This window comes from Sphaeramia orbicularis, chromosome 8 (assembly GCF_902148855.1).
Source record: "Sphaeramia orbicularis chromosome 8, fSphaOr1.1, whole genome shotgun sequence".
Classification (NCBI taxonomy): Eukaryota; Metazoa; Chordata; class Actinopteri; order Kurtiformes; family Apogonidae; genus Sphaeramia; species Sphaeramia orbicularis.
The window spans coordinates 52,521,516-52,549,201 of NC_043964.1; the positions used below are offsets into that span (position 1 = coordinate 52,521,516).

Sequence of the window (27,686 nt, forward strand, 5' to 3'; positions counted from 1 at the left end):
GATGCATGGACATTTTTGTAACTCCATGAAAAAAAACAAAAAAAACAAAACTCGATTGCAACTTTTTTTTTATGCCTAAGGAGATATACAAACACTCCAGACAAAAAAAAATCTTGACTAAGGTTCTCATAATTCATGCATGAAAGGGTTAAAGAAATATTGATGTTTCTAAACTATATGGACATAAATATTGGGACACATCATGTCTACAGGTGTAAGATGTCCTGTTCATGAGGATCAGACATAGAAACATCGATATTAATAATCAATATGATATTTATCCCATTTATAATAAAACTATATTATGATATTAGTATTGTTTTGTATCCCAGACCCCTGTTAGAAAAGAAACACCTGAATTCAACGTGTCCACATACTTTTGTCCATTTGTGTCTGACTAAGGTAATTATGATACAAGGCTAATAATATGTCAGACATACTGTAAATATGTGGCAAAAGTAGAAGGACAGATACAGACAAAAGTTCAGACTCTGAAATGTACTCAGTAAAAGTCAAAACTGGCCTGCCTTTCTTTCTTTCTTTCTTTCTTTCTTTCTTTCTTTCTTTCTTTCTTTCTTTCTTTCTTTCTTTCTTTCTTTCTTTCTTTCTTTCTTTCTTTCTTTTCATATGTGTTTGTGCAAAGTTAATTGAAACTCATGTCTTTTTTTTTTTTTTTTAACATTCTTTTTATTGAACATTTTCAAAATTGTAACAATCCAGTCCAGTACCATACCATACCATACCATACCATACCATACCATACCATACCATACCATACCATACCAACTTTATTTATAAAGCACTTTAAGAACTTGACAGCTGGCCAAAGTGCCGTACACCAAACATAAAACAAGGGTAAATAAAGGGTAAATAAAACTAGTGATAACACAGGGTGTTAAGCGGGCTAAGAACAACAAAACACAACCATCATAAAAACAAAGACAAATTAAAATCTGTTAAAAAACAACAAACAGACAAGTCACTCACTGATTAAAAGCTAATGAGAAAAAGTGCGTTTTTAGATGTGATTTAAAGACAGTACAGTACATGTACAAATTGTATGAAATATGTAGCAAATCCAAACTTCCTCCACAGTAATGATCTCACCAGTCCTTATTAGGTTGTTTCAGGCAGCTGCAGTCTGAGTTCCCGGATAATCCAACACTTTGCCAAACTTTGCTGTAAAGACGTCCTTCTGATCGTTATGATAAAATCTTAAGTCTTTCCAGAGAAATATAGTCTGATATCAAAGACTGAAACTTAACATAGCATGAAAAATAAGAAGCCATTCTAAGTCAAAGTAAAATAAAAACAGGAAACAGAAACTAAAGAACATTCATTTCATTCCAATATGCAGATCAGTTTTCAGCGTCAGCAGCAGAACCTGAAATATTCAGATGACTTTTCTGTTGGGTCGGAACTCAAACCACATTCATTTTCTACATCGTAAAGTTGACATGAGTGAGAAATCTCCCGATCAGAGACTCCAGTTTGGGTTTTTACTTCAGGTCTTGTTGTGTTTTGCATCTTGTTCCACCTTTTTGTGTCTCATTTCCTCATTTTCATCTTTTACATCGCTTTTGTTTTGTCTTTTTGCATCTTCTGCTCATTTTCTATATCTTTTACATTGTATTTGTTTTGCTATGCCTTTTACGTTTCTTACATCTTTTACATTGTATTTGTTTTGCTATGCCTTTTACGTTTCTTACATCTTTTACATTGTATTTGTTTTGTTGCATCTTTTACGTCTTTTATGTTCAATTTGTTTCGTGACGTCTTTTACGTTGTATTTGGTTTTTTTTACATGTTTTATTTGTTTTATGTCTTCTATATCTTTTACATTGTATTTGGGTTTTTTTTTACGCCTTTTACGTCTCTTACATCTTTTACGCTTTATTTGTTTTGTTGCATCTTTTACGTCTTTTATGTTCTATTTGTTTTGTGATGTCTTTTACGTTGTATTTGTTTTTTGTTTTTTTTACGTCTTTTACATCTTTTATGTTTTATTTGTTTTGTTACGTCTTCTATATCTTTTACATTTTATTTGTTTTGCTACGCTTTTTATGTTTCTTACATCTTTTACGTTTTATTTGTTTTGTTACATTTTTTATGTCTTTAATGTTCTATTTGTTTTGTGATGTCTTTTACGTTGAATTTGTTTTTTTTTTACACCTTTTACGTCTTTTACGTTCTATTTGTTTTACTACATCTTTTACATTGTATTCGTTTTGTCTTGTACGTCTTTTACGTTGTATTTTTGTGACGTCTTTTACGTCTCTTAAATCTTTTCCTTTGTATTTGTTTTGTTGTCTTTTACATCTTTTACTTTTTTATTCAGTTTGTTTCGTCTTTTTAAGTTGTTTTCGTCTTTTTAATACATTTTCTCCCATGTCTTTGTTTCAAGCTTGATCTCATCACATCATTTTATCCTTGTTCTGTCTTTTACATAGTTTTCCTTCTTGTTTTGTCTTTTAATTCATATTCTTACATTTCCCGTGTGTGAAATGCACCGATTTATGCTTGAACGGATTGACTTTTCTTTGTGTTATTATTCTTCTTCTTCTATCCGTTTAGATTGAAGTTGATGTTGGGAAGGCTTACAGTAAAAAATATAGAATAAAATAATCGACAATTTCCCTTAAACGCATTAAAACGAACGTAACAAACTGAAATCTAAACTGTTAAAGGACAGATATTTGTGTTAAAATCATCAGAAAAAAACAAAATCCTCTCTGTAGGTACGCTTACGAAGTACTAGTACTTCATTACATCCCACATCTGCTTAGAGTATACACTGAGCTAATGCCTGCTGTAAATGTAACGTGGGTTTGACTCCTTCCAAGGTCAGCCAGTGTGTGATATAGGAGGTTAAGCAGCTTGTACAGTATGTAAATAGTTAGGGTAATTGTATCCTGCACTGTCAGTGTGTTTCTGTGTGTATGTGTGCAGCTCTGCACATGATCAGACAAGTGGTTTTCCAGCCTTGTGTGATCTCCCTCTTGGCTGTCGCTGCCAGTGATGTCATCCTCACTGTATACAGAATATTATGCTATTATGTTTGTCCTGGCCTTGACATTTCCCTGGAAAAATAAACAAGTCTTCAAGGGCTGTGATAGCTTAGGCGGCGTATGAGCTCTTTTACCGTAGTTTAAAGATGGAAACTCTGATATACAGTCAAACGGCGTAAATATTAGGATAGTGAGCTCAGATGGCCGCGTCAGGTTGATTGGTTTTTAAGCTGTTGTAACTGCTTTAGTATGATTTAGATCAGAGGCTATCGAGGACACGTCAGGAGGTTTAATCATGTGCTGCTTCTCTGGTAAGACGTTAAATTAATCACGAAGTTCAAGACGGAGTGTCACGCTTCGCAGTAAGAGTTGGAGCTTTAATTGTCTGCAGAAGTGTCTTGTTAACAACCAAGCAAGTGCTCAACACAGTTAGGACTTTTACAACGGTTTTACAACGACAACACTCATCGGACTATTCTTTGTCTCATTGGTCGTATCCCGCTGTGTGATATACAGTCGTGGAAAAAATTATTAGACCACCCCTGGTTTTCTTCAGTTTTTTGTTCATTTTAATGCTTGGACCAACTAAAGGTGCATTTGTTTGGACAAATATAGTGATAATAATGAAAATATCTCATTATAGTTTAATTTCAGAGCTGATATCTATCCATTCAACATGTCTTCTGTCAATATCTATGGCAAAAACAGTGCTTTTAGGCATGTTTTAGTCACGTGATACACACAGGAGTTAGTACTAGATTGCATAACCATTGTTTTTGATGAATTTTGATGGTCTAATATTTTTTTCCGCGACCGTATGTTATTGTGATTAATGTCAATAAGTATGAAGGCAAATGTCAAAGCAGTATTTCAAGTTTAAAGGCTCATTTTTGGTCTTGAGTGAAAGTTGAAGAATCCACTGGGTTTGAAAGTATTTGCTGAAGACAAAATGAAACATAATTGACAGAATACACAACAGGACGAATATGATGTAAGAGACAAAACAAGACGAAAATAACATTTAAATGACACAAAAGACTCAAGACAAAAACAATGTACAGTAGCGGAAAAAATTATTAGACCACCCCTTGTTTTCTTCAGTTTCTTGTTAATTTTAATGCCTGGTCCAACTAAAGGTCCATTTGTTTAGAGAAATATAATGATAACAACGAAAATATCTCATTATAGTTTAATTTCAGAGCTGATATCTATCCATTTAACATGTTTTCTATCAATATCTATGGCAAAAACAGTGCTTTTAGGCATTCCATGTTTTCTTTTCTGTCTGTTTTAGTCACATGACACACACAGGAGTTAGTACTGGATTGCATAACCATTGTTTTTGATGAATTTTGATGGTCTAATATTTTTTTTCCACGACCATATGTTATTGTGATTAATGTCAATAAGTATGAAGGCAAATGTCAAAACAGTATTTCAAGTTTAAAGGCTCATTTTTGGTCTTGAATGAAAGTTGAAGAATCCACTGGGTTTGAAAGTATTTGCTGAAGACAAAGTGAAACATAACTGACATAGAATACACAACAGGACAATTATGATGTAAGAGACAAAACAAGATGAAAATAACATGTAAATGACACAAAAGACTCAAGACAAAAACAATGTACAGTTGTGGAAAAAAATATTAGACCACCCCTTGTTTTCTACTATGTCTTGTTCATTTTAATGCCTGGTCCAACTAAAGGTCCATTTGTTTGGACAAATATAATGATAACGGCCAAAATAGCTCATAGTAGTTTAATTTCAGAGCTGATATCTATCCATTTAACATGTTTTCTTGATAAAAACCAAAACCACTTCAGTTCTTACATCAATATCTATGTCATTGTATTGACAAAAACAGTGCTTTTAGGCATCCTCGACTGTATGTTATTGTGATTAATGCCAATAAGTATCAAGGCAAATGTCAAAGCAGTATTTCAAGTTTAACCCTTTCATGCACAAATTATGAGAACCTTCATCACATTTTTTCCTGAGTGTTTTTAATTCCTCTTTAGGCATAAAAAAAAAAAAACAATGCGATTGAAAATTTTCTTCTGAAAAATAAATTTCAAAAATAAATGAAATAAGAAATATTTTAAAAATACATAAAAAAAACAATAATGAAAAAAAAAAAAATTCTTATGAACCTATTTTTCATGAAGTTGCAAAATTGACCACTCAGCTGGACACCACACGATTAATTTTTGATGCACAGAAACATGGATTTACTGATAAATTGTGTGAAAACTATGGGGAGGGCTTGTGATTCTGAGGGTTTATGCTCAGGAGAGATCTGCATAATGTTACCAATTCATGTCAGAAAAGATATGTAGTGTCTTAAAACTTTAATAAAGGTATGTGTTAAAAAAAAAAGAACCACAAAATCCATGAATATACAAGAGAACAGCTGTAGAATAGCTGTCCACTGTTGTGACCAGTGTGCATGAAAGGGTTAAAGGCTCATTTTTGGTCTTGAGTGAAAGTTGAAGAATCCACTGAGTTTGAAAGTATTTACTGAAGACAAAGTGAAACATAATTGACACAGAATACACAACAGGACAAATATGATGTAAGACACAAAACAAGATGAGCGCGATGTAAGAAAAATAACATGTAAATGACACAAAAGACTCAAGACAAAACAGCATGAATGCATGTAAAACACGTGGAATGACAAAAATGGAACACAGACAACAAGACAAGAGGGACGTAGGAGAAATAACAAGAAGAAAACGATGGAAATGACACAAAAGATGGACAAACACACAGCTGTAGTCTCTAACTGTGTGCTCATTTTATTCTTTATTTTACTTAAATCCAGTCAGAATAAAGGAACTGAGTGTGACGTGACACCAGATGTTCAGTTGTGACTTTTGGTAGGTTTTGTGATACTACTACATGCGTACTAGATTAACTCGGTAACTTTTCTCCTTGAGCAAACGAGTGCGAAAACTCAATCGTGACTGTCAAAAGTGAAAGAAAGTTGTTTTTTTTGTCGGTCACACTTTGTCTTATTTCACTGACCATTTAGCGAGGTCGTCCTTTAACCCTGTCACAGTCAAATAGAAAAACATGGGAGTGTAATATCATCACACTTACTCTAGCAATTAGAGAATATATCATTAGTTTTACAGCATAATTACCTAACTCATACACTATATAGACAAAAGTATGTGGACACGTTGAATTCAGGTGTTTCTTTTCTAACAGGGGTCTGGGATACAAAACAATAATGACTAATGTCAGAATATAGTTTTATTATAAATGGGATAAATATCATATTGATTATTAACCCTTTCATGCACGAATTATGAGAACCTTAATCAAAATTTTTTCCTGAGTATTTTTATTCCTCTTTAGGCATGAAAAAAACAATGCAATTGAAAAATTTCCTCTGAAAAATAAATTAAAAAATGAATAAGATAAAATAAAAATTATTTTAAAAATTCAAAAATACATTAAAAAAAAAAAAAAAAATCTTATGAACCTATTTTTCATTAAGTTGCAAAAACATCCACTCAGCTGGACACCACACGTTTAATTTTTGATGCACAGAAACATGTATTTACTGATAAACTATGTGAAAACTATGTGGAAGGTTTGTGATTCTGGGGGTTTATGCTCAGGAGAGATCTATATAATGTTACCAGTTCATGTCAGAAAAGATATGTAGTGTCTGAAAACTTTGATAAAGATATGTGTAAAAAAAAAACAAAAAAAAAGAACAACAAAATCCATGAATATACAAGAGAACAGCTGTAGAATAGCTGTCCACTGTGGTGACCAGTATGCACGAAAGGGTTAATATTGATGTTTCTATGTCCGATCCTCATAAACAGGACATCTTACAGCTGTAGACATGATGTGTCTCAATATTTATGTCCATATTGTTTAGAAACATCACAACGTGATATCATGACTCACGTAAATATACATGCCAGTTTTAATTGGTGTGTTATCTGTACGCATTATAACCTTTCTGTGTGTATGTTCAAGCCATGTCAAATACCACGCACTGAGGGTTAAGGTTAGGGTTAGGGGAGCCAGAGATTTTGGTGTAAATTGACATACAACCAAATAGCGTTAAATAACACACAAAAGGTTGAAAATGCGTACGTATAGCACGCCAAATGCCATAAGAACTGGCATAACATACAACGCGATTTCATGAAATCAGTCTCAAATGTCAATATTTCCTTAAAATTTAACGGTAGATTTTTCTTGCTCAGTGAGATGTGATGAAAGTAGATGGTTAGTTGTGGTAGAACATTATTATTTACAGTCAGAGCAGGAAAAATGAGACATTTTTGAAGCAAAAATAACAATTAAAACCAAACAAACCACTGCAATGATATTTATCCCATAATATAAAACTATATTCTGACATTAGTCATTATTGTTTTGTATCCCAGACCCCTGTTAGAAAAGAAACACCTGAATTCAACATGTCCAAATACTTTTGTCCATATAGTGGATGAGTGAGGCAGTTCTGCTCTGAGGCTAACGGTATCTTGATGTAAAGCAGAGCAGTCCAGGACGGGGATCATTTGACTTGAAACCTTGGGTGAGGTTTACGTTGGAACCAGCGGAGCGTCACTGACACATGTCTTTAACTGCTTTGAACTAAACTATAACACTCTGACATTGATTCTTTGAGTTTTTCTCATTAAGCTCAGCCTGATCGCATAACCCTCCTAAATCTTCCATCTTATTCCTAACCCCTGCCTCAATTACTTTATCAACACTTAACCCTCACATTAATTGGTTTCACAAGACATCCCAGACTGCACACCAGCTGTGGAAGCGAGTAATTTGAATCTACTTAATTTGGGAAGGTGTTGGTATCTTCTGCCTTCTGAGTTTAATTTGAAGGAAAAAAATCACAACAACAATACATGTATTTTCTCTCTTCACTCTCCTCTTTAGGGCCTTAATGAGGAATTAGAGCCAATAGCATTATTCATTAAACTGAGCTTGCCAGCTATTTATCACTGTAACAATATTAGCATATTTGTTTGAATTTTCAACACTTTTTTTTTTTTTTTTTTAGCATTCGTAACCAGGTTTAGCATTTTTAATAATCTGGCATCGAATGCATCCCACCAAATTGAAAAAGAAACCAGTAGCAAGCCCCAGAAACATACTAAAAATCCTTTATAAACACACGTGCACACTCACATGCACACACGTGCCTCTAATTACTGCCTCCCCCGCTCCCTGTCTCTTATTCTGCACCTCCTGAGATGCAGGTGTAAAATATCACATTTTTCCAGCATTTCTCCCTGAGGTGGCACTGGCTTGGACTCACACAACTCGCAACGTAAATTTCCCCCCTTTTATATTCCCCCACACATTTTTTTTCTACAAACAAGCTCCCCGTTCCATCCCTCCCTCCCTCTCTTTGATGTACTTGCCACATCTGCACAGGTTTGTTAGCTTGTTACCAGGTGAAGAATGAGGATACAATTAAGGCTGAATGAAGTGGGGCTGGGGAGGATGTCAGTTCTGTTTCAGCGCTAGAACAAGAGGAAGAAGAGAAAAAGAAGTCTCTGATGCTCTAGAAACGGCTGAACTCGAGGGGCCGATCCTGCAAACGATTAGGACGCCGGGGTGGAATGATCAGAAGGTTGTTGATGATCTCTGATTGTGAAGATACCTGCCCCTCATGAATTATTGTGTATCAGAAATGTGCACACCTAAATAGATTAGCGCCAGTGTTTGTCTGTACTGAATGAAAATGAGAGGAAAAGGAAAGGTGGGCCATATGCATATGTGCTCCGATTAATCAAATACCCTGAAACACAGCCAACCTGAGCACTGATCCCCCTTCAAATAAAACTATCTAGGTTTATAAAAGATGAAAATATACCTCTAATGGGCTTTATGTACAGCTCCACTACATCCTGAACATAAAGTAGCTCCTTTATTTCCTGTCTTTCATTGTTGAACACACTGATTAATCCAGTTGTGTCTGCTACTTCTTGTGACTCCTGTGGTCAGACACACCTGCATTAATCAGTGTGTCCAAATATGAAAGACAGGAAATAAAGCCAAACCATATCAACTTTATTTATAAAGCACTTTAAAGGTGTGGGAGACTTTTGTGACCAATTCTTCATCAGATCTGTCAAACCTCAGTCCTATCCTCAGTGTCATGAATCTGTAAGTCTTTCTGTCATTACTCACCTGAATCTCTTGCATTACAGTGAACAATTTCTTAGTGCCATCCACCAGAAACAAAAAGCGCGTTTAGATTCAGAGCCAGAAGGTAACTTGGGCATCTTCGGAATTTTGACGCGACGTGCATTGTGGGAAATGGAGGCTCACATAGCCACCTGACAGTGGCAGCTGCTAAAGACACGACGCGGAAACGGCAGGAGCTCCCTTCCCTCTATGCATATTCCTCCAGCCGTTTCCGCATTTCAGATGTTTCCACGTGTTTGTTTCAGCCATATAATACCATATGGTTGCGCTGCCGCTGCCGCTGCTGCTGCCGCTGCCGCTGCCGCTGCAGGTAGCTGCACGTTGCAACAAAATTCCGAAGATGCTCGAGTTACCTCCTGGCTCTGAATGTAAACACACGTTTTGTTTCTGGTGGATGGCACTTCGAAATCGTTCACCGTAATGCAAGAGATTCAGGTGAGTAATCACAGACAGACTTACAGATTCATGACACTGAGGATATGACTGAGGTTTGACAGATCTGATGAAAAACTGGTCACGAAAGTTTCCCGCACCTTTAAGAACTTTACAGCTGGCTGGTACACCAATCATAAAACAAGGGAATAAAAAAGTAAAAACAGTGATAACACAGAGTGCAAAGCGGGCGAAGAACAACAAAATACAATCATCATTAAAACAAAGACAAAATAAAATCTGGTAAAAACAACATAGGAAATCTAAAAAAAACAAACAAAACATCTCATTGATTAAAAGCCAGCGAGAAAAAGTGGTACTTCAGGTTTAGGAAGTAGTGGAGCTGTACATAAAACCCATTTAATCTGATTAACCAAAAAACAGAAAGTGACAGTGTAAGAAGAGGTATAGGTGCTTGAAATTTTCCTCATCTTTGTTGGTTTTACTTTGATATTAAGCGCTGTAAGCTAACATTTCAGTGTTAAAATATCTAAAACTATAAGTTATTGTACATTTTAATAACACTATATAAAAGGTTTCCAACATTGTTCAACTAAAGCTGTGTTCCCCAAACATGAGGGTTGGGAGCTAAAACAGTTTGTAGAGCTGTTTTTATTGGGTTGTCAGTTGGCCAAGGAAAATAAGCAGCAAAACTGTGATATATGAATCCATTGTTCTGATTAAAGTAAAGTGTTCTCTGGAAGAACAAAGTCATGTGAAATGTAGAGAGGGCTCTGTTGGGAAAAAGCATATAAAGAAAAACAACTATGTAAAGGACAAAAATGATGTATACAACATAAAAAAAATAATTAATTAAGATACAAAAAGAGACATAACAAAACAAAAACATTATTATGGATTAGATTCGACTGATCTGACATTCATTTACATTTCTAAGTTTGGGTCCCAAGGAAAAACTGACTTTCTCTTTTCAGTCTGAGGTGAAAACGTTTGTGAAAGCACTGAACTAAAGAAAAAAAACACCATTTTATTTACATGTAAAGGCATTTTCAATGTGGTCCTCTATCTAGCCCTGCTAATGCTAATGCTAAAAGTGATGTAATATGAATATATATCACTAAAAGTCTGTAAATGTAATTCCTGCCAGAGTCGTGTCAAACAGATTTCCATGAATAACAGCCGTGAAAACAACAACTTTAATGCACACCACTTATCAACTTCCTGTACTAGCCTACATTAGCCTACATCGTTTAATCGTGTGCTAAGTTGTTTCTAGTTGTAATTGAGAGATGCTCAATGGAAGAAATTGTCTATGTGTTTAAAGTTCAACAAAATGAACCGAACTAGAAAACAAAACATTATTTATATTATTAAGCGACATTTTTACCTCAGCCAGAGCTAAGATAGCAGCTCACCTGCTACTTGTCGCTATGCTAGGCTAATCGCCGCCTTACTCTGTCTACCTTTACTTATTTACTTGTTTTATAGAGCTTCTGTCAAGGGACGATTTGAGTCTCGTATTCATAAAAGCATTTATCTGTCGGCCATCTTTTACAAGTCGCTACGACAATCTCGCTAGCACAAATCTTACCCTCCACGTCTCAGTTTCCCCCAGATTTAGATCACAACGTTTGTCAGCTGGATAGGCTCTCAGCTGCGAAAGAAACTAAAAGTAGGCGTATAAATTGACTCTCGAAATCACTTCTGATAAAGATACTGCTTGAAACTGAAGTCTCTGTAGTTTAACATAATTCGACTCATACAACAGTGATTTGTCCTAGCGAGGTTGCCGTAGCGAGCCGTTAAAGATGGCCGACAGAGATAAACGCTGCCATAGTTTTGTCTCTGTCAGTGGAGTGGATGATGTTTGTGGAAGCATTTTAACTTTTTGTCATATCCTTCTCTTCACCGACTACAGAGTAAAAAATGCAGTGTCAGTATTTCCGAGTCAAGCTGTTTTAACCTATTTTTACTTTATAGCTTTATGGAGAGTAAACCAGCTCTAACAGTAGAGTTAAATGTCAGTGTAAAGTTCTGCACAGATGCAGTGTGATGATTAGTACCAGTCTGCTGCATTGCATTGTGGGTACTGGACATTTAACTCATTGTGTTCTATTTTATGTGCAAGGGTTCAAGGGGTTTTTTATTAATGTTTATTTAGGTTAATATGTCTGTTTTACTACGTTTATTGGCCTTTTTATGTGTATTTTTAATTAATGTGACACCATTAGTCAAACCTGTAGGCAGAACAATGACAAACCTGATTATCAGTATGAAACTGTTACTAAACTACAAGCGAGAAAGACTTAACTCTTTCAAAGTAAAGCTCTTCCTGGAGAGTTCAAAACTTGTGGAGCAAATCTTCTCACTTGTGGGTGTAACAATAAAATACATAATGTCATGACTACCCAAAGAACCACTTCAAGGAAGTTCTGGAAGTCGCCTCATGACCCCCACCTTGAGAACTCCTGCAATTCTACATGGTTACAATATTAATAAATTAATATTAATAACTAAATTTGGAGTAGAAATAACTCAAAATGTAATCGAATTACTCTCAGCAGTGTGAAAACACCACAGTGTTAAATATTTTTACACATTTCATTGTTAATTGTGACACTGAATTGAATAGAATTAACTGGCTTTAGAGTAAATTTTACTCTGTAATTCGAACACTCCAGGAAGAGCTTTACTTTAGGTCCTTTGTGGGCAGCCATGGCTCAGGTGGTAGAGCAGGTCGTCCAATAACTGAAGGGTTGGCGGTTCGAATCCCGCTCTGTCCTAGTCAGTCCGTTGTGTCCTTGGGCAAGACACGTCACCCTCCTTGCCTCCAGTGCCACTCACACTGGTGTGTGAATGTTTGGTGGTGGTGGGAGGGGCTGTAGGTGCAAATTGGCAGCCACGCCTCTGTCAGTCTGCCCCAGGGCAGCTGTGGATACAGATGTAGTTTACCACCACCAGAGGGAGGATGTGAGAGCGAATGAATAATGGGTCAGTAATGTAAAGCACTATATAAATGTTATCAAATGTTATCTGAAACAGACTCAAATTCAACTCTGTAAGAGTTAAACTGACACTGTGTTTTTTACTGTGTACCTGCTACCGGTGAAAAAGCACCCTTTCTATTTTTCTCAAAGGTTTGCATTATGTGACCGATTAATATTAAAAAATACAGATTGCTGAGGTTCTAAAAGCAGCTGCTTCGTGCTCATGAACACGAGCTGTCGTTTACTTAGAAGGAGTCACTTCTCAGTTATTCCATCATCCTGTACACACATATACATATTTAACTGCGGTTTTCAACGACCTCGGTGCTCTTCCGTACTTTTGGCCGGGACTTGTTCTAATCTTCTTTTCCACTTTGCGATTGTTTGCAGTCATAAAAACATCGTCTACACTCGCCATTGATAAAATCTGACAACCATTTCGGAGTTGTATTACAGTCTTTCCCGGCCACCAAAAAAGTCAACATCTCAAACATCAAATGGTTTCTAGAGCTTTTTAAGTGTTAATTACACAAAGCTCTGCATCTATTTTTTGCTCCAGGCCAGGCCATATGGATTAGGCATATGCTCCATATATATAGAAAAACACATATATATAATTGATACCATGCTCCATAAAAACTGACAGAGAGGACGCTGTGGGTGGGGGTGGGGGGGGTTAGTGCTGCAGGGAACTACATCAAACAATCAGCCTCAAACAAACGATGCCCCTTCTTGATATAGAGGCAGAAAGATGCGTTATTTATCCGCTGACCCCTTTCAGTTTTTCGCTGGTAAATGAACTTGAGCCTGGACTCCATTGTGTGTGCAGTAGAAACAAATTTTTCAGCTTTAAACAGCTACAACCTGTCAGAAAGAGTCAGCTAACTACCAGCGGGCCTCACTACTCTGTGATTATCTGCAGAGTAAAGTATACGCTTCAGCCGGACCGGGCAGTTTAAGAGCTTAACAGAAAGCCTGGGAAGCCTGACAGGGGCACCATTTAGTGGGACAAATGGTTTTAAATGGTTTTCCTCCACTGTTTCCCCACATATTAATGATGACAAGCCAGAAGTTGGATGCTGAGACTGAATGCCACAAGCGCTGATTTCTTAGTCACTTGGATGACTTGCACTGGGACTTTGTTTAACGGAGCGAATGGCTCATGTGGCCCACACTGAACTAATTGTGATTTTACCAAACAAATCCAATGTTAATCTTATGTTAATCAATCTGCCTGTAAGACCTTTCAGGCACACACACACACACACACACACACACACATGCATGCCCTTCCTGTGTTACAGGAGAAGGGAAAGGGAAAAGACTGGAGCTGTAACCTCTCATTCTGAAGGATATGAATAGCCTGTGTCTCCAGCCGCAGCTCGGTTAGCCCGAGTCTGGGACTTATTATAGTGCTGTGTGTTTATGCATGTGTCTGTGCATGTATTTGTTCAAGTGCAATCCAGTGTCACCGTGTGCGTTCGTGTGTGTGTGTGTGTGTGTGTGTGTGTGTGTATTTTTGCATATGTAAATGCTTAAAGTATCCTAATGTCTGTTTGAATTCCCTTAAAAATTGTTTACCTGACATGCCAGTTTAAATAGTATAACTTTACATTTTGTTGATGGCTACAAGCAATGTTTGTTCCTGTTTCAGGTCTATGTTTGTTTCTACTTAAGGTACGTTGAGAGATCGCAATGTAAAGTTCTGGAAAATAGGATTAATTCCCCCCTCCCCCTTCTCTCAATACGTTTGCCCTACTATGAATAAAGTCAAGAGGAACTTCCTTCCCTTTAACTCCTCTAACTCTCTGACTGTTATTTTCCTTTACCTATATTTTTAGCCCTCTCCTAATAGGTTTAGTTGATTTCCAAAACAGACTTTTAAATTTAGCCTGGCAAAAACAAATTTGTACCGTTTTGGACTAAAAAGTAATAGCCACAGGCTCGCAAACCAGGCATAACTCCCCGTCCCCGATCCAGATCCAGATCCTCGCTCTGCGGTTCCCTCCCATCCGTGTTGTCTGGTCTGGCCTCAATTGACAGCAGAACTGCAATGGATGCTCATTCAGAGCCCAAGTCTGCGCTGGCACGTCCTGCAGCATACAAATGAACTGTGCTGAATAGAAACAAACACTTAGAATAAATACTATAGCTGCATCTATCAGTGAATGCAATGTAGGGCCTGCAGTGCAGCCAAGTGCCTGTGTTTGTCTGTGTGTGTTTGTGTGTATATTTACAGGCAGACACACAACCCTCTGCATGTGCAAGTGGACGACTTTGCCCATTGTGTGCAAGTGTGTGAGACTTTGAGGATGATAGTGTGTGAATGACTGGTAGTGGAGGGAAGTAACCGAGTGAAAATACTTTGTGTTTTTAGATATTTGTACTTTACTTCATTATTTATTTTATGGCACCCTTTATGCATTTAAGGGAATTATTTTGCTTTTGTATCTTTGCACATCCATCAAGAATTATTAATAGAAATAGAACTATCACACAAATGATGTGGAGATGTATTCATCAGTGTATATTGCTCATTGCAGATAAAAGATAAAAAGAAAAGAAAAGAAACATACATAAACAACAACATGATGAAAACAGCCGGTGGAAATGTCTGTCAAAGGCCTGTCTTACTATTATACTCTGAGTACATTTCAGAGCCTGAATCAGTTCCTGTACTCTGTTGTATCTGTACTTCTATTGGGGTATAAAAATGCTTTTGCCACCTCTGATGATTTGTGCTGAATCAGTTCACACTGAGAGAAAAGTGACCATGCAGGTGAAATAGCAGGGACAGGAAATACTATTGTGTTGGAGTATTGTGTGTTTGTATGGCCGCTAAACACTTTGCCTCCACCCCCATTGAAGTGGTGGTGAGTGGCAGGACCGGGCCTCAGGCCTGTACAGCATATGGAGTCTGGCAGGCTGCTCCACCAGTGTGAGCATGTACAGTACGTCTGCACGTCAGTGGGAGATGAAAAGGTCTGATTGTCAGGTAGTAGGAGGGACTTAAGGTAGAGACAGGATGAGGAGGATTTAACATCAGTCAGCACTGGATTTACAGCTCTGCTTCTGTAAGTAGGGCTGGGCCATAAGGCCAAAAAGATATTTATTTATTTATTTATTTATTTAACATAAGTTAATATCAATAATTATCACAATAAATGTCAAATCATTATTTCTTATTAGTTTTAAGGCTGATTTTTACTGAGGGAAAACTGAAGAAGGTGGTTTTAAAATGTTCATAACAGTAAGATTAAATGACATAAACGACACAACAAGATGAAAATGTCCTAAAAATCACAGACAATATGTAATTGATGTAGCAGACAAAATAAGGCAGTTATTAGGGATTTTAAATTATTGAAGGTCAGAGCACGACAAACACTTACCAAGAAGAGGAATGGTTCAGAAATAAAGAGGCAGAACATTCAAAACAATGAAAAAACCCTAAAATGTTTGTTCAATATTAAAACATGCAAAATTAATATTGAGAACAAAACCTTTAAACATTTGAGCTGACAATATAACAATGTGACCTTAAGACAAAAGAAATATGATTATGATATTTTGATAATTTTGTATTGTGATAAATATTTTTGTTTTTATATATATATATATATATATATATATATATATATATATATATATATATCCCTAAACTTTTTGACGATATTAACTAATGAATAAATGACTGTTGTGTTACATTCCAGGCAACTGAAACCTTTCTGTTGAATGAAGAACCCTCCAGAGGTCCGGGGATGCCTGAATGCTTTGTAGTATCAGATTCATACAGGGTATGCATTCATTATTATTATTATTATTATTATTATTATTATTATTATTATTATTATTATTACATGTGTTGTTATTGTATGTGTTATTTGAGTCTTTACTCATTGCTGTGACTGACAGTCTGTTTTCATGCTCTCGGTAATTGCACCACAATCATAATGTCATTCACAGCTCCCTCTACTCAGCTGCAAACCATTACAATCATTATTTCCACACGCACATTTAAGAAAAAGGGGGCCTTTGCAACTTCACCGAAGCGCCCTCGCCTCACGGGAATGAAAATTCTGACGATAATGTGCAGCATGCCGAGTTGTATAAAAATGAAGAGAGAGAAAAAAGTATAGAAAGTGAGTAGAAAGAAAATCCACCCATGGATTACAGCAATGGACGTGATATAAAACGGTAATAAAACAGAGAGAGGTGGGAATGGAGAGGAGGAGTAGAGGAGGGAGGTGGTGGGGCTCGGTGGAAGACTGAAAATGTGATTGTTAATGAGATGGGAGCCAGTTTTCTAGGCTACAGTCTTTGTTTCCCAAAGTTAAGAGTTACGCCAAGTCTCACAGAGAATCTGGGTTTCTACAGTGTATCGTGTGTCTCGGGGTACAGAAATGAACCATTATGGCTGTAATTGAGTAGCACGGCTGGGCTGGTAAAGGAGTTTTTGGAGAGGGGAGGAGCGACCGTTGGAGAAGATGGATTGGATTCCAAAGGGCAGCGAGTTCAAGAACATCCACAGGAGGGTGTCCACCTCCAGCTCCACACCAAGGGGTCTGCAGTGGGGGCTCAGCGCTGGGGCGCCGGTACCGCTGACCTCATACCTACATGTCAGTGCTCCTCAAAAGGCCTTAGGAGTGGAACTGCTTTGGAAAAAGAACTTGAAACTTTTACAGAGGAACTACGCTAGATTTTACTTCCTCGCTACTTTTATAGCATTTTTTGTCGATGGCGCTCCCCCTACAGTTTGGAAGTGCATATTCACTGTTGGAACCCCACCCCACACACACACACACACACACACACACACCATGTGCATTAGTTATCAACGAAGCTGATGGCGAGAAAGCAGTCCTAAAAGCGATGTAGTAAATAAAACAAACATACACCTACATGACACAGTCAGAATCAGAATACTTTATTAATCTCAGAGAGAAATTATTGGATGTTACAGTCACTCCATTCATTTAAAAGGTAGAAGGAAAGAAATTACCAATATAACAGAAAAAGAAAAAAATATAAATATATATAAAGCTCTAAATATACTAACATATATATAGCTCTGAATAAATATACATATTAAAACCCTGTATTAAGACATAAAAAAAGAACAGCAATTTTTTCAATATACTAAACAATATATTGTCAATTTGATCATTATAGAAATATGCATAATATGTGTGCACAAATATTGTTGTGTGTAATAATAATGCTGCAGTTATAAGGTGGAGTTAAACAGTCTGATGGACACAGACAGGAATTTTTATGAGATTACACAAACAACTGGGATTACTAGTGAGTATGCTAACATCTCTGCTAGCTAGCAAGTATCCAGGCATCGTTCATAAAATGAGTTCATAAACGAGTAAACACCGTTACAACCAATAACAGTTATCAAGAGCGCAAATCCACTGAAATACATAGAATATAGAGAATTTATCGGAGCCATACTTACAAGTGCAACAGCAGAACCCCCACTCTCCCCGTAACAAGACATTTAACCATCACAATTACTTCAAAGCTGTTTATTTAAGGTCAAAATCTGGCAAAGTTCCCCTTTAAAAGTAAATGTAAGCACGACTCAAACAATAAGCTGGCCCGATGCCACTCATGGTTTCTTATATAAGATTTACAGTGATGGAATGTAATGTTTGTAATTGTGTTTTCATTAGTGTAAAATAACTTGTAAATATGAATCATTTTATGTTTGTTACCGTAGAATGAGCTGCTAATATCAACAGAAGGACTGAGTCACCACATATAGTCCACCATGTTTCTACCGTAACTAAGAATTTAGTGTTTCTTTAGTTTTATAGCACGTGGAATTTAGCATTAATGTGCTTTATGATCACTGATGATGAGTGTAGACCAGAACAGACGACGCAAACACTGCCTTCACATTTTTAGCAGCCACCGTAGGACATGGTGAGGGCAAATCAGTACAATCCAAAACTTCACCACTAGATGTCTCTAAATTTTACACACTGAACCTTTAATTTTTCTAAGCCCGTAACAAGTCAAAGTCAACTAGAAGTTCCAGGTTCTTTTGCAAAAGTAAAGACATCCACTGTGGTTCACAGTTTATGGCTCCGGTCACACTACAGGCAAATGTGGCTCAAATCCGATTTTTTCGCCCATGTGACCTGTATCCGATCTGTTAAAGACAGTTTGAATGACACAAATCCAATTTTTTTTTTTCAAATCGTCAAACATCACAATTCTGCCCCAAGATGAGATGCATCTGTATTTCTTTCCGTAAACACAGTGCGTGTCTGCGTGGTCACATATTCCGTCAGGACCTCTTTTGTGCATGTGGGTCACCTCAGGGTCGCATTCAGTTCAGATTCAAAACTGATATAAGTTGCATTTAATGTGTGGTATGAATGAGCACACAAAAAAAATTCACCAAAAATTCCAAATTGTACATTAAAACCTGCTGTCTGAATGTAGTTTTTGTAAAGTAAATGAATACAGTCTGTTAGTTTTTGTCTGTTTTGGGTTCTTTAGTTCAGGGCTAATAACTTAGTTCCACTCGTAGACATACTGTATGTCAGATGACACCTGCTATGACACGACAAGAGGAAACCTAAGACCACTGTGAGCAACTGCTGCAACATGGTGGAAGCTGTGGAAGACACTTGAATCCTTCTGTAGATATAAACAGCTCTTTTGAAGACAACAGATCCACAGTGGTGTTACCTAATTAGACTACTGAAAACATACAACATGAAATATTATATTCCGTTGCCGTAGTGACGTTTCTCTAAATCTTACACCCTGGTGTTTAAAACTTAGTAATAAATAACATAATGTTCGTGAAAAAAACATCATGAATCTGTAGGGTTTTTTTTATAAGTGGTTTTGCTCGTTCACTATCACGACATTTCTTAATGGGGGTCAGAACCAAGGTTATTATCGTTAAGGAAAACTAACAAAATGACGACAACTAGAATTGAAAAAACATTTTTGTTAACTGAAATAAATAAAAACTATAATTAGAAGAAAAAATGATAACTAACTGAAACTGTATTGTGTGCTTACAAAACTAACTAAAACTTTTAAAAATTATGGTCTTTGTCAATGTCAGATTGATACGAAATAGACTTATTTCGCTTGTGGAATTTTAGCTAGCGGCACCGTACGGTACTTCACGGCCCCTCACGGCCCCTCACTTTTCATCAGTTGTCGTTTCTAGTCGTCTTCTGATCACCACTCTTCCTGGAAACATTGAGACTAAAGTCAGGGGAAAGCAGCAGAGTCCTGTCTGGGATTTATATGAATACGACGGCGAGGAAGAGAAAAGATATGAAAAAAACTAAAACTAAACTAAAACTAAGCATTTAGGAAAAAACAAATTAAAACTAGCAAACCTGCTCTAAAAACGAATTAAAACTAACTGAATTAGAGAAAAAAAGTCAGAACTAAATAAAACTAAACTACAATGACAAAATCCAAAACTATTATTACCTTGGTCCGAACAAACGCACATAAGAGCTGAAATCAGAAGGTTAAGTTGAAGGAGCTGGTGGAAGCCAGAGCTAGCGGAGGTTGGATGTGCAGTTTGTAAATGCGGTGCTGACATCTGCTGAAGAGCCAACAGCACCGGCATACTTTACCTCATCCCCTTTTCCCTCAGTCTCATCTCCTTTTACACGACTAGACAGGTGAGGTATTGTCACTGGTTATGTATGTTATCATCCTTGAATAACCTGTTCTGCAGACCTGAGGCCATAAAATAAACCCCAGCACAATCCAGCCAACACTCCTCTGATTGGGTCTTAGTAAAAGCCTGGGCTCTGTAATGCAACTGTAAAACGGCACCGATGGCTGACGGGTGAAGTCGTTTTTAGCGCCGGGCCGCTCTGGAGCAGTGGTAAATATGTATATTCGAAGCGTGTGAAAAAGCAGAGCCGCAGCAGACCCACCAACCATAGCATATGGCTCTACCATGTGTTACTTAATGAGAGATTTACTCACACAGACCACTAAATGTGTGGCTCATTTAAGTAGCCTCGGCAGAGGAGTGTTTGCGTGTGTTGCATGCAAGCCGAGTCTATAAAGGAGGAGGTGGTGGGGGGTGGGGGGGGTACTGAGCTGGGTCTGTCTTTAACCTTTTGCACTTAAAGAAAGAAACCAAAGATGTTTGGAAAGTTACAGTTAGTTAAAAACCACCTAACATGCACAAGGTTAGCAGCGACCCATTTCAGGGTTAGTTAGGGTTACGTTTGGGCCCCGTTTAAACCCCTGTAGTTTAGGTTGTGTTTGAGCCACATGCTAAACCCAAAAAGTGGAAGATGTTCCCTTTCAAATGAACTGTGGAGTCATTCTTTTGGCTGTACGTTTGTTCTGTTCTAACCCTCCATCTGAGCCCGGGTTAGGGTTAGGGTTAGGGTTAGGGTTCGCTTCTTTTATTCCAACACTACCATGAATGGATGTTGAAAGGTTAAGGAGTCACCTGCCAAAAACAGGAACCAAAAGGTGTGTGCGCTCTGTCAGGGTGTGTCTGTGTGCTGTTTATACAGCCAGTGCGTGTTTCACATTAGTATCACTTTCACAGAGAGGAATGCTGGTATTATAACCTTGTGTGGCGGCGAGGACAGGAGGTTACGGTTTTTGCGGCGCACATACTCTCGACCACACGCTTTCTCCCTCCCCGCCTCGCGTCTCTGGCTCTCATATTATCTTGGCCGTGTGCAGTAATTGGCCACACAGAGCCCACATCTCTTTGTTTCGCCTGCAGAGGCTTGCGGTATAAAAATGCACAAGCAGTAGGGCCCTCATAAATCTGTGGGACTCCAGTGTCAGGCCCCGAATCTCAGCTCTGCTTCTTTACAATGACTTCACTCCCACCCAAATTCCCCACTGTACCACACACGGGACCACGGCCAAGGAACTTTATTTTATGACTTTTTATGTGAAACGTGTATCGCTTACTGTTTGTGTGTTTTTTCGAGAGAGAGTTAGGAAAGAGGAGTTTGTGTTTCCTCACACAACCCGGCTGAGTATTTCGATACTGCTCAGAGGCTGTGATTATACGTCTGTCCTCACTGTTTGGTAGTTTTCTCTTTTCAACTTCACAGAGTCAATGCTCCACTCTGCTCTAGTGACTGTTTGGCTTGGACTCACTTCACTGGTTTTATAATACAGTTGTGGGTTGCACACTGGGTCAAGTATGGTTCAGTAAATAAATAGACTTGATGAAATAATGCATTGAGTTAAAGCGCCTGCAAATGAATTTAAGTATATAATCCAGTGCAAACTTTAGCTGTAATGGATGAGGCTTAATAGCTACAGATAAAGCAGTGTTTGGTCCAGTCACAAGGGTACGCACATATAGGCCTGTCCTTTATTTATGTCACTCTGATACTCTTCTGTCAAGCAGTGGCACAAACATTAAAACAGGGTTTGAACGTTTTTCTGTTAAACCATTTTCAATAATTATCACAATCCACTACAATAGGAATTATCTCTAATTGGTAAAAGTAAATTAGTGCATGATTCGTGACTATTTCTGCATAAAACCACCATTTTGAGACGTCTGTGATAAACAGTTATTTGTTTGAACCATGTGTCACTGAAAAACATAGATTTAATTATTTGCATCAGGACTGGATGATAAAGCAGTCATTATATGATCTAATATATTGCAATAAATTTTATTGTGAATTTTTTTGGTTTACATTTTCAGTTAGAACACTTAACAGAATAATCCAATGTATGGTTTTATATAATTTTATGTTTTCATGTTCATACTGTTTTGCAGGTGTGTGTTACGTTCTGACCATAAAAAAAAAGAGTCTATAACCACAAGTAACTGCCTTTTACGTTGGTTTCATCTTGTTGCATCATTCATATCTGTTTCATGTTTTAGATCTTTTACATTGTTTTCTTCTTGTTGCATTTTTTACATTTTGGTCGTGCTTCATCTTTCACACCATTTTTATCTTGTTTTGTTTTTGTGAAAACTTTAAAATCCTCAAGTAAGTGTAAAGTTTCCTCATTCTGAACCATAAATCAGCACTGTAAACTAAAATAATAATAGTAATAATGACTGACGCCATCCACTGTTGCCCATAAAGTTGGAATAATGTTGTTTTCAGACACATTCCTCTTTTTATTTCTGTTTATACACATCAGTATTCACCTAATGATTACATATTTACTGAGTCCCAGTTACACTTAATCTAAAGAGAAGAATAATGGGAAGAGGTACAAATATTCTATTTAAACTTTATGGGCAACAGTGTATTTTATTGCCCAGCTTTAACTTGAATAACCTCTTTTAGGTGATTTTTTTTTCATATCTCAGTAGTAAAACAAACATAATCTGCGACTAGCATCAGTATGATAGGAACAGTTACATATGATGGTGAATTAGGGCCACGTAAGAAAATAAAAACACTTAAAAGTCATAAAATGTTGAGATAAAACCCATAATTTTATGAAAATAAAGTCAAATACAAGAACAGCCATAATTTTAGTTGTATATTTTGAGAATAAAGCCAAAATATCAGGAGAATAAAGTCATAGCTTTAAAAAAAACTTATAATTTAATCAAAATAAAGTCATACTTTTATGAGATTAAAGTCATCATATTTGGAGAATAACGTCCTAATTTAAAAACAGGTGAAAAAATATTATAATTTACAGATTAAAGTTGTACCCACTTGTCGCATAATGGAGAACTTGGAACATTTTGTGAGGTTCTACTTTCATTTGGGGTTTACGCACAAAGGCCAAATACTGAGACTATTAGCCCCGCCCACCATCAACACATTAGCATTAGTCGTACGGTCTGACAGAAGTGAAAGTTGCTGCTTTACTTGTTGCATTCGCTGTAAACCGGAAACTGTCATTGACAAGGCTTAAGGCTTACAATTTATAAATTATGACTTTATCGCACTATTGCGAATTTATTTTCAAAATATTGCGACTTTAATCTCATAGAAATACAACATTATTTTCGTCAAATTATTAGTTTTGTTTTTTTTTTAACTATGGCTTTATTGTCATAATATTATGGCTTTATTCTCAAAATTTGACGACTTTATTCTCGTAAAGTTATGACTGTTTTTGATTTGACTGTATTCTCATAAAATTACGTGTTTTATCACAATATTTTGCGACTTTATTTTGTAGTGCCCAGTGTTTTTATTTTCTTATGTACCCCTTATATGTTGTCGTACTCACAAACATGCTTTTTGATGCTCGTTCTTTTTGATGACCCAAATAAAGTCTCCTGTGACCCACCTGTGGGTCCCACCCCAGTGTTTGGGGAACAGGACAGGACATCACCCTCCTCGCCTGTCTGTAACTCTGTCTACAAGTCAAATGAAGTTTGTGAGTCACTGATACAGAACCATCCAGTCATAAATGCTGCTTGGCTGAAGTTTCACAGATACACTCTGGAGTCAAAATGTGAAAGTGGACAGTTTGAGCAGATCATGTCTAAACACAACTATACACCAGTGTGATCAAATCCGTATGTTGACGTGAAACGGACGGGTCAGTGAACGCACCAGAGTCGTCGGAGGATGCATGCAGAATCAGTGGAAAGAAAAGTCCGACTTAAAAGCGGGGAATTCGCGCCTTCGTTGACGTGCACGTGTCTGGTAGAATTAAAAAAAAAAAAAAGTTGCAGGAGAATCAGTAGAATTGGTTTCAAAGAGGAGAGAGCGATAAAAGTAGTGCACAGCAGAGGGGAGGGAGAGCAACTTTTTTCCCTGAAAGTTTGTGCAGGCTTTCAGTTTCTAGGCGGGGTTAGTGTAAGCTGCAGCATGGACTGAGAGAAACAGGACGGAGAGCGAATGCAATGCAGCAGCACACCGAGCTTCCATCCAACTTCAGTACGCTCTCCAAGTCTCCCTTCTAAAAATAACCATGTACTCCCCGTACTGCTTGACACAGGTAAATGCTCTTCTGTTCTTTCTGTGCTGGCTTTGGTGCAGTCTGCTCCAGCGGACAGACCCACGGACCCACGGACGCCGGGGTTTTGCTTTGGGTTGTTTTTTTTTTTTTCTTTTCTTTTTTTTCATTTGCGCTGCCTCTTTGTAGAATTGTACAAGTTGTTGTATGTGCGTCTTTTCTCTCAAACTCGGCTCAACTTCCTCCGTCGCTCGTCCCATCCCGGCGCGCGCGTCTTTACTGTCGCGTGGAACTTTTTCTTTGCGCGTTTATTATCGCACATGGTTTTGGACAGAGGAAAATGGCGCTTCTCCCGAAATGTATTTCATATAAAAAAAAAAAAATGGGGGAAGGAAGGAAGGAAGGAAGGAAGGAGGGGAGCCTAGGAGTAGCAGCAGTTACAGCGGGAGGAGGAGGAGGTGAAAGCCGGAGCGGAGCGCACCGGCACCGGCACCGGATAGACCCGTGCGCGTGCAGACAGACTGGGAAAAGGAAGGTTAACGTCAGGGCGCGAACGTTTGTCCAAGTGCAGAAGCAGAAGCAGAAGCAGAGCCTGCAGGGCTGAGACCAGGACAAGACACAGTTTAGGGCTGGTGTGTGCGTGTGCGTGCGTGCGTGCGTGCGTGTGTGTGTGTGTGTGTGTGCGCGTCCCCGTGTGTGTGTATATATATATATGGGGGGGTATAAAATTGTGAAGAACAGTGTAAAGGTTCTGCATCATGTCACATACTTTTGTGGAGCTTTGACTGTTGACTGGTGCACAGGTTTGTGCAGTTGCTGTACTGGGTTGGTTTTCCAGTGGACTTCCAGGAGGTGTTCCTGACCCCATGGACCCTCCAGGATCTGAACTCACACTCACACACTAACATCTATAGGGGACTTTTTCATCCTAACCTGCTTCCTTTCACACTGTATTTCCAGACCTTACCTTCACCCTCCTCCGTTCACTGCTGACCTCTCATCTCGGCCTTTGCAGGCTGAAGTGCTGCTCTGAAAAATAATTTCACCCATCACTAATTTAACACAAGCTGTCCTGGGCGTACTTTGTTCGTGCTGCTGTTGTGAAGGAGATGATTTAGAGTCCTGAAATTTCCCAGAATGAGTATTGAGAAAAGTGGAGCCGTTGGAACATGTTTTCGGTGTGACACAGTTGGATGAAATCAGTGTGTTCAGACGTTTCAGAGACACTGCTGTGGACACGTCTCAGTCCCAAACACAAGCTTTTAGCAGATCATTAGTCATGTTTTAACTTTTACATTTACTGTATTGTTTATTGTTTTTGGCTGATACTTTCATTTTATTTTTGTCATCTTATCTTTGCATGGTGAGTGACTGGGACTCCTGCAGCTTCTTCGGTGCTTTTTGCAGCGTGCATGCAAAGCTCTGCAGAAACTGTTAATAGATAATAAATAGAGTTCATTGATCCCAAACTGGGAAACTGTAGTGGAGCAGCAGCAGCATGGCAGACAGCAAAAATACAATAGATTGATTGATGTATTTATTTCAAGCATGAATGTCAAACAGAAGAAAATAAATAAACAAAACACTTGAACATAAGACATATAATACATATTCGAAAAGGAGTGAGAAGAAGTACAGCTTATAAACTCCCACCCCTTCTCCTTATATAATTAATAACAATAATAACCTTCCTCGTCTAATCATATCTATACACTATGACATAATGTGACTGATACTTACCAGTAAATAATTAGGTTTCTGGCTTTATAGTATTATGAACAAATGTAATATGATTTACATAAAATCATAATACAATAACACATATATGTAAATACATATTCATACACAGATCTATACACACATATACACCTACATATATACACACCTATACATACGTTAAAAGATCGACATAGAATACAAGAGCAAACATACTATACAGAATAAATTAGAAGTATAAAAAACAACAGTGGTAGAAAAGCAGGAAGGTGTAAAAAGGAATAGTTCAGTAATAACTTTCTAAAAAAAACTCAGCTGCATCTTACTCACACTTTTGGACTGTATATTTCATAAAGGTCATATTTGCATGACCTTTATGAAGGTCGTGCAAATATTTGTGATGGAGGATGCAAATATTTGCATGTTTTCATGATCTTGCTTAATAAAATCCCCACTTTTAAATATGATCTTCCAGCACGAAGGAGCTAACGCTTTTTTCCCCGTTCCGGGCTCTGTGAGAATTTAAAGGTATTTCCTTGTAAATGTGCTCACGCAGGCGAACCGGTGGCCCACCGAACAGCTGCTGGAAGTCTCCAACTCTTATAAAGCAGACTTGTTTATCCCCCACTGGCTTCGTCTGACAGTGGACTTCCAGAGCCCCGTTTGATGTGTAATTCAACCCTGATTTTACAGTGGTTTTATTAAAAGAGTTTTTCCTCCCCATCAAACGCCTGTGATGACTCTGCTACCAGAGCCTGCAGAGGATGTTCTCAGTCAGCTCCTCTCATGCACACACACACACACACACACACACACACACACACACATGCTGGAGTTTCCATTTCAGGATATTGGCAGAATCATAACGCCATCCTCTCTTTGACACCAGAGAGTGAAAGTTTTTTTTTCTTATTTTCTTTAATTCTTCATTTTATTGAAGCCGTTACGGGCTGCTCAGAGTGTTGACTTAAGACTCAGAGGCTGAAAGAGACGGGATATAACTGGAAATGAAAGAAAACAGAAACAGATTGGGACAATTATGATCACAAGCATCGCATGTTGCCTTTATATTAAAATATAATGTGTGGGTATAAGATCAATTCAGGCTATTTTTACTTTGAATTTCTCTGGCCTGCGTTTCCAAACAGGCCTTTTCCCTTTTTTTTTTTTTTTTTTTTTTTTGTTTAAATCTTCATCTAAAATTGATACAGACTCTTTGACAGCAGATAATCTCAAAATAAAAGGGGCTTGTTTTTAATGTCCTTTAATTAAAAGTGATTGTCAACAGAAGCAGCTGCACATACAGTGTAATGCAGCACACATGTTGCACATAATGCTATCATAATAAAAAAACAATGTGTGTGTGTGTTTGTGTGTGTGTGTGTGTGTGTGTGTGTGTGTGTGTGTGTGTGTGTGTTTGGAGCCTAGAAAAGCGCTTGAAACCCTCTAAGCCTGGAAATTTTATCATTTTGCACCTGTATTTGTGTGTTTGTGGTGAGTG

The 27,686-nt window shown here is 37.7% G+C and overlaps 1 protein-coding gene across 6 annotated transcripts in view; it reads left to right on the forward strand.

Annotated features, from left to right (window-relative positions):
* Nucleotides 1–27,686, forward strand: part of nfixb (nuclear factor I/Xb) — a 217,686-nt gene that overhangs the window by 2,840 nt on the left and 187,160 nt on the right. For 4 of the 6 annotated variants that reach the window (XM_030141290.1, XM_030141292.1, XM_030141293.1 and 1 more), the window contains exon 2: nt 16,309–16,392. The exons of 1 other annotated variant lie outside the window; for it this stretch is intronic. In XM_030141290.1, coding sequence (XP_029997150.1) covers nt 16,309–16,392 — 84 coding nt within the window. Of the gene's footprint in view, nt 1–16,308; nt 16,393–24,194; nt 24,512–27,686 lie in introns of those variants that run through there. One more of the 6 variants, XM_030141295.1, reaches the window with a different exon arrangement.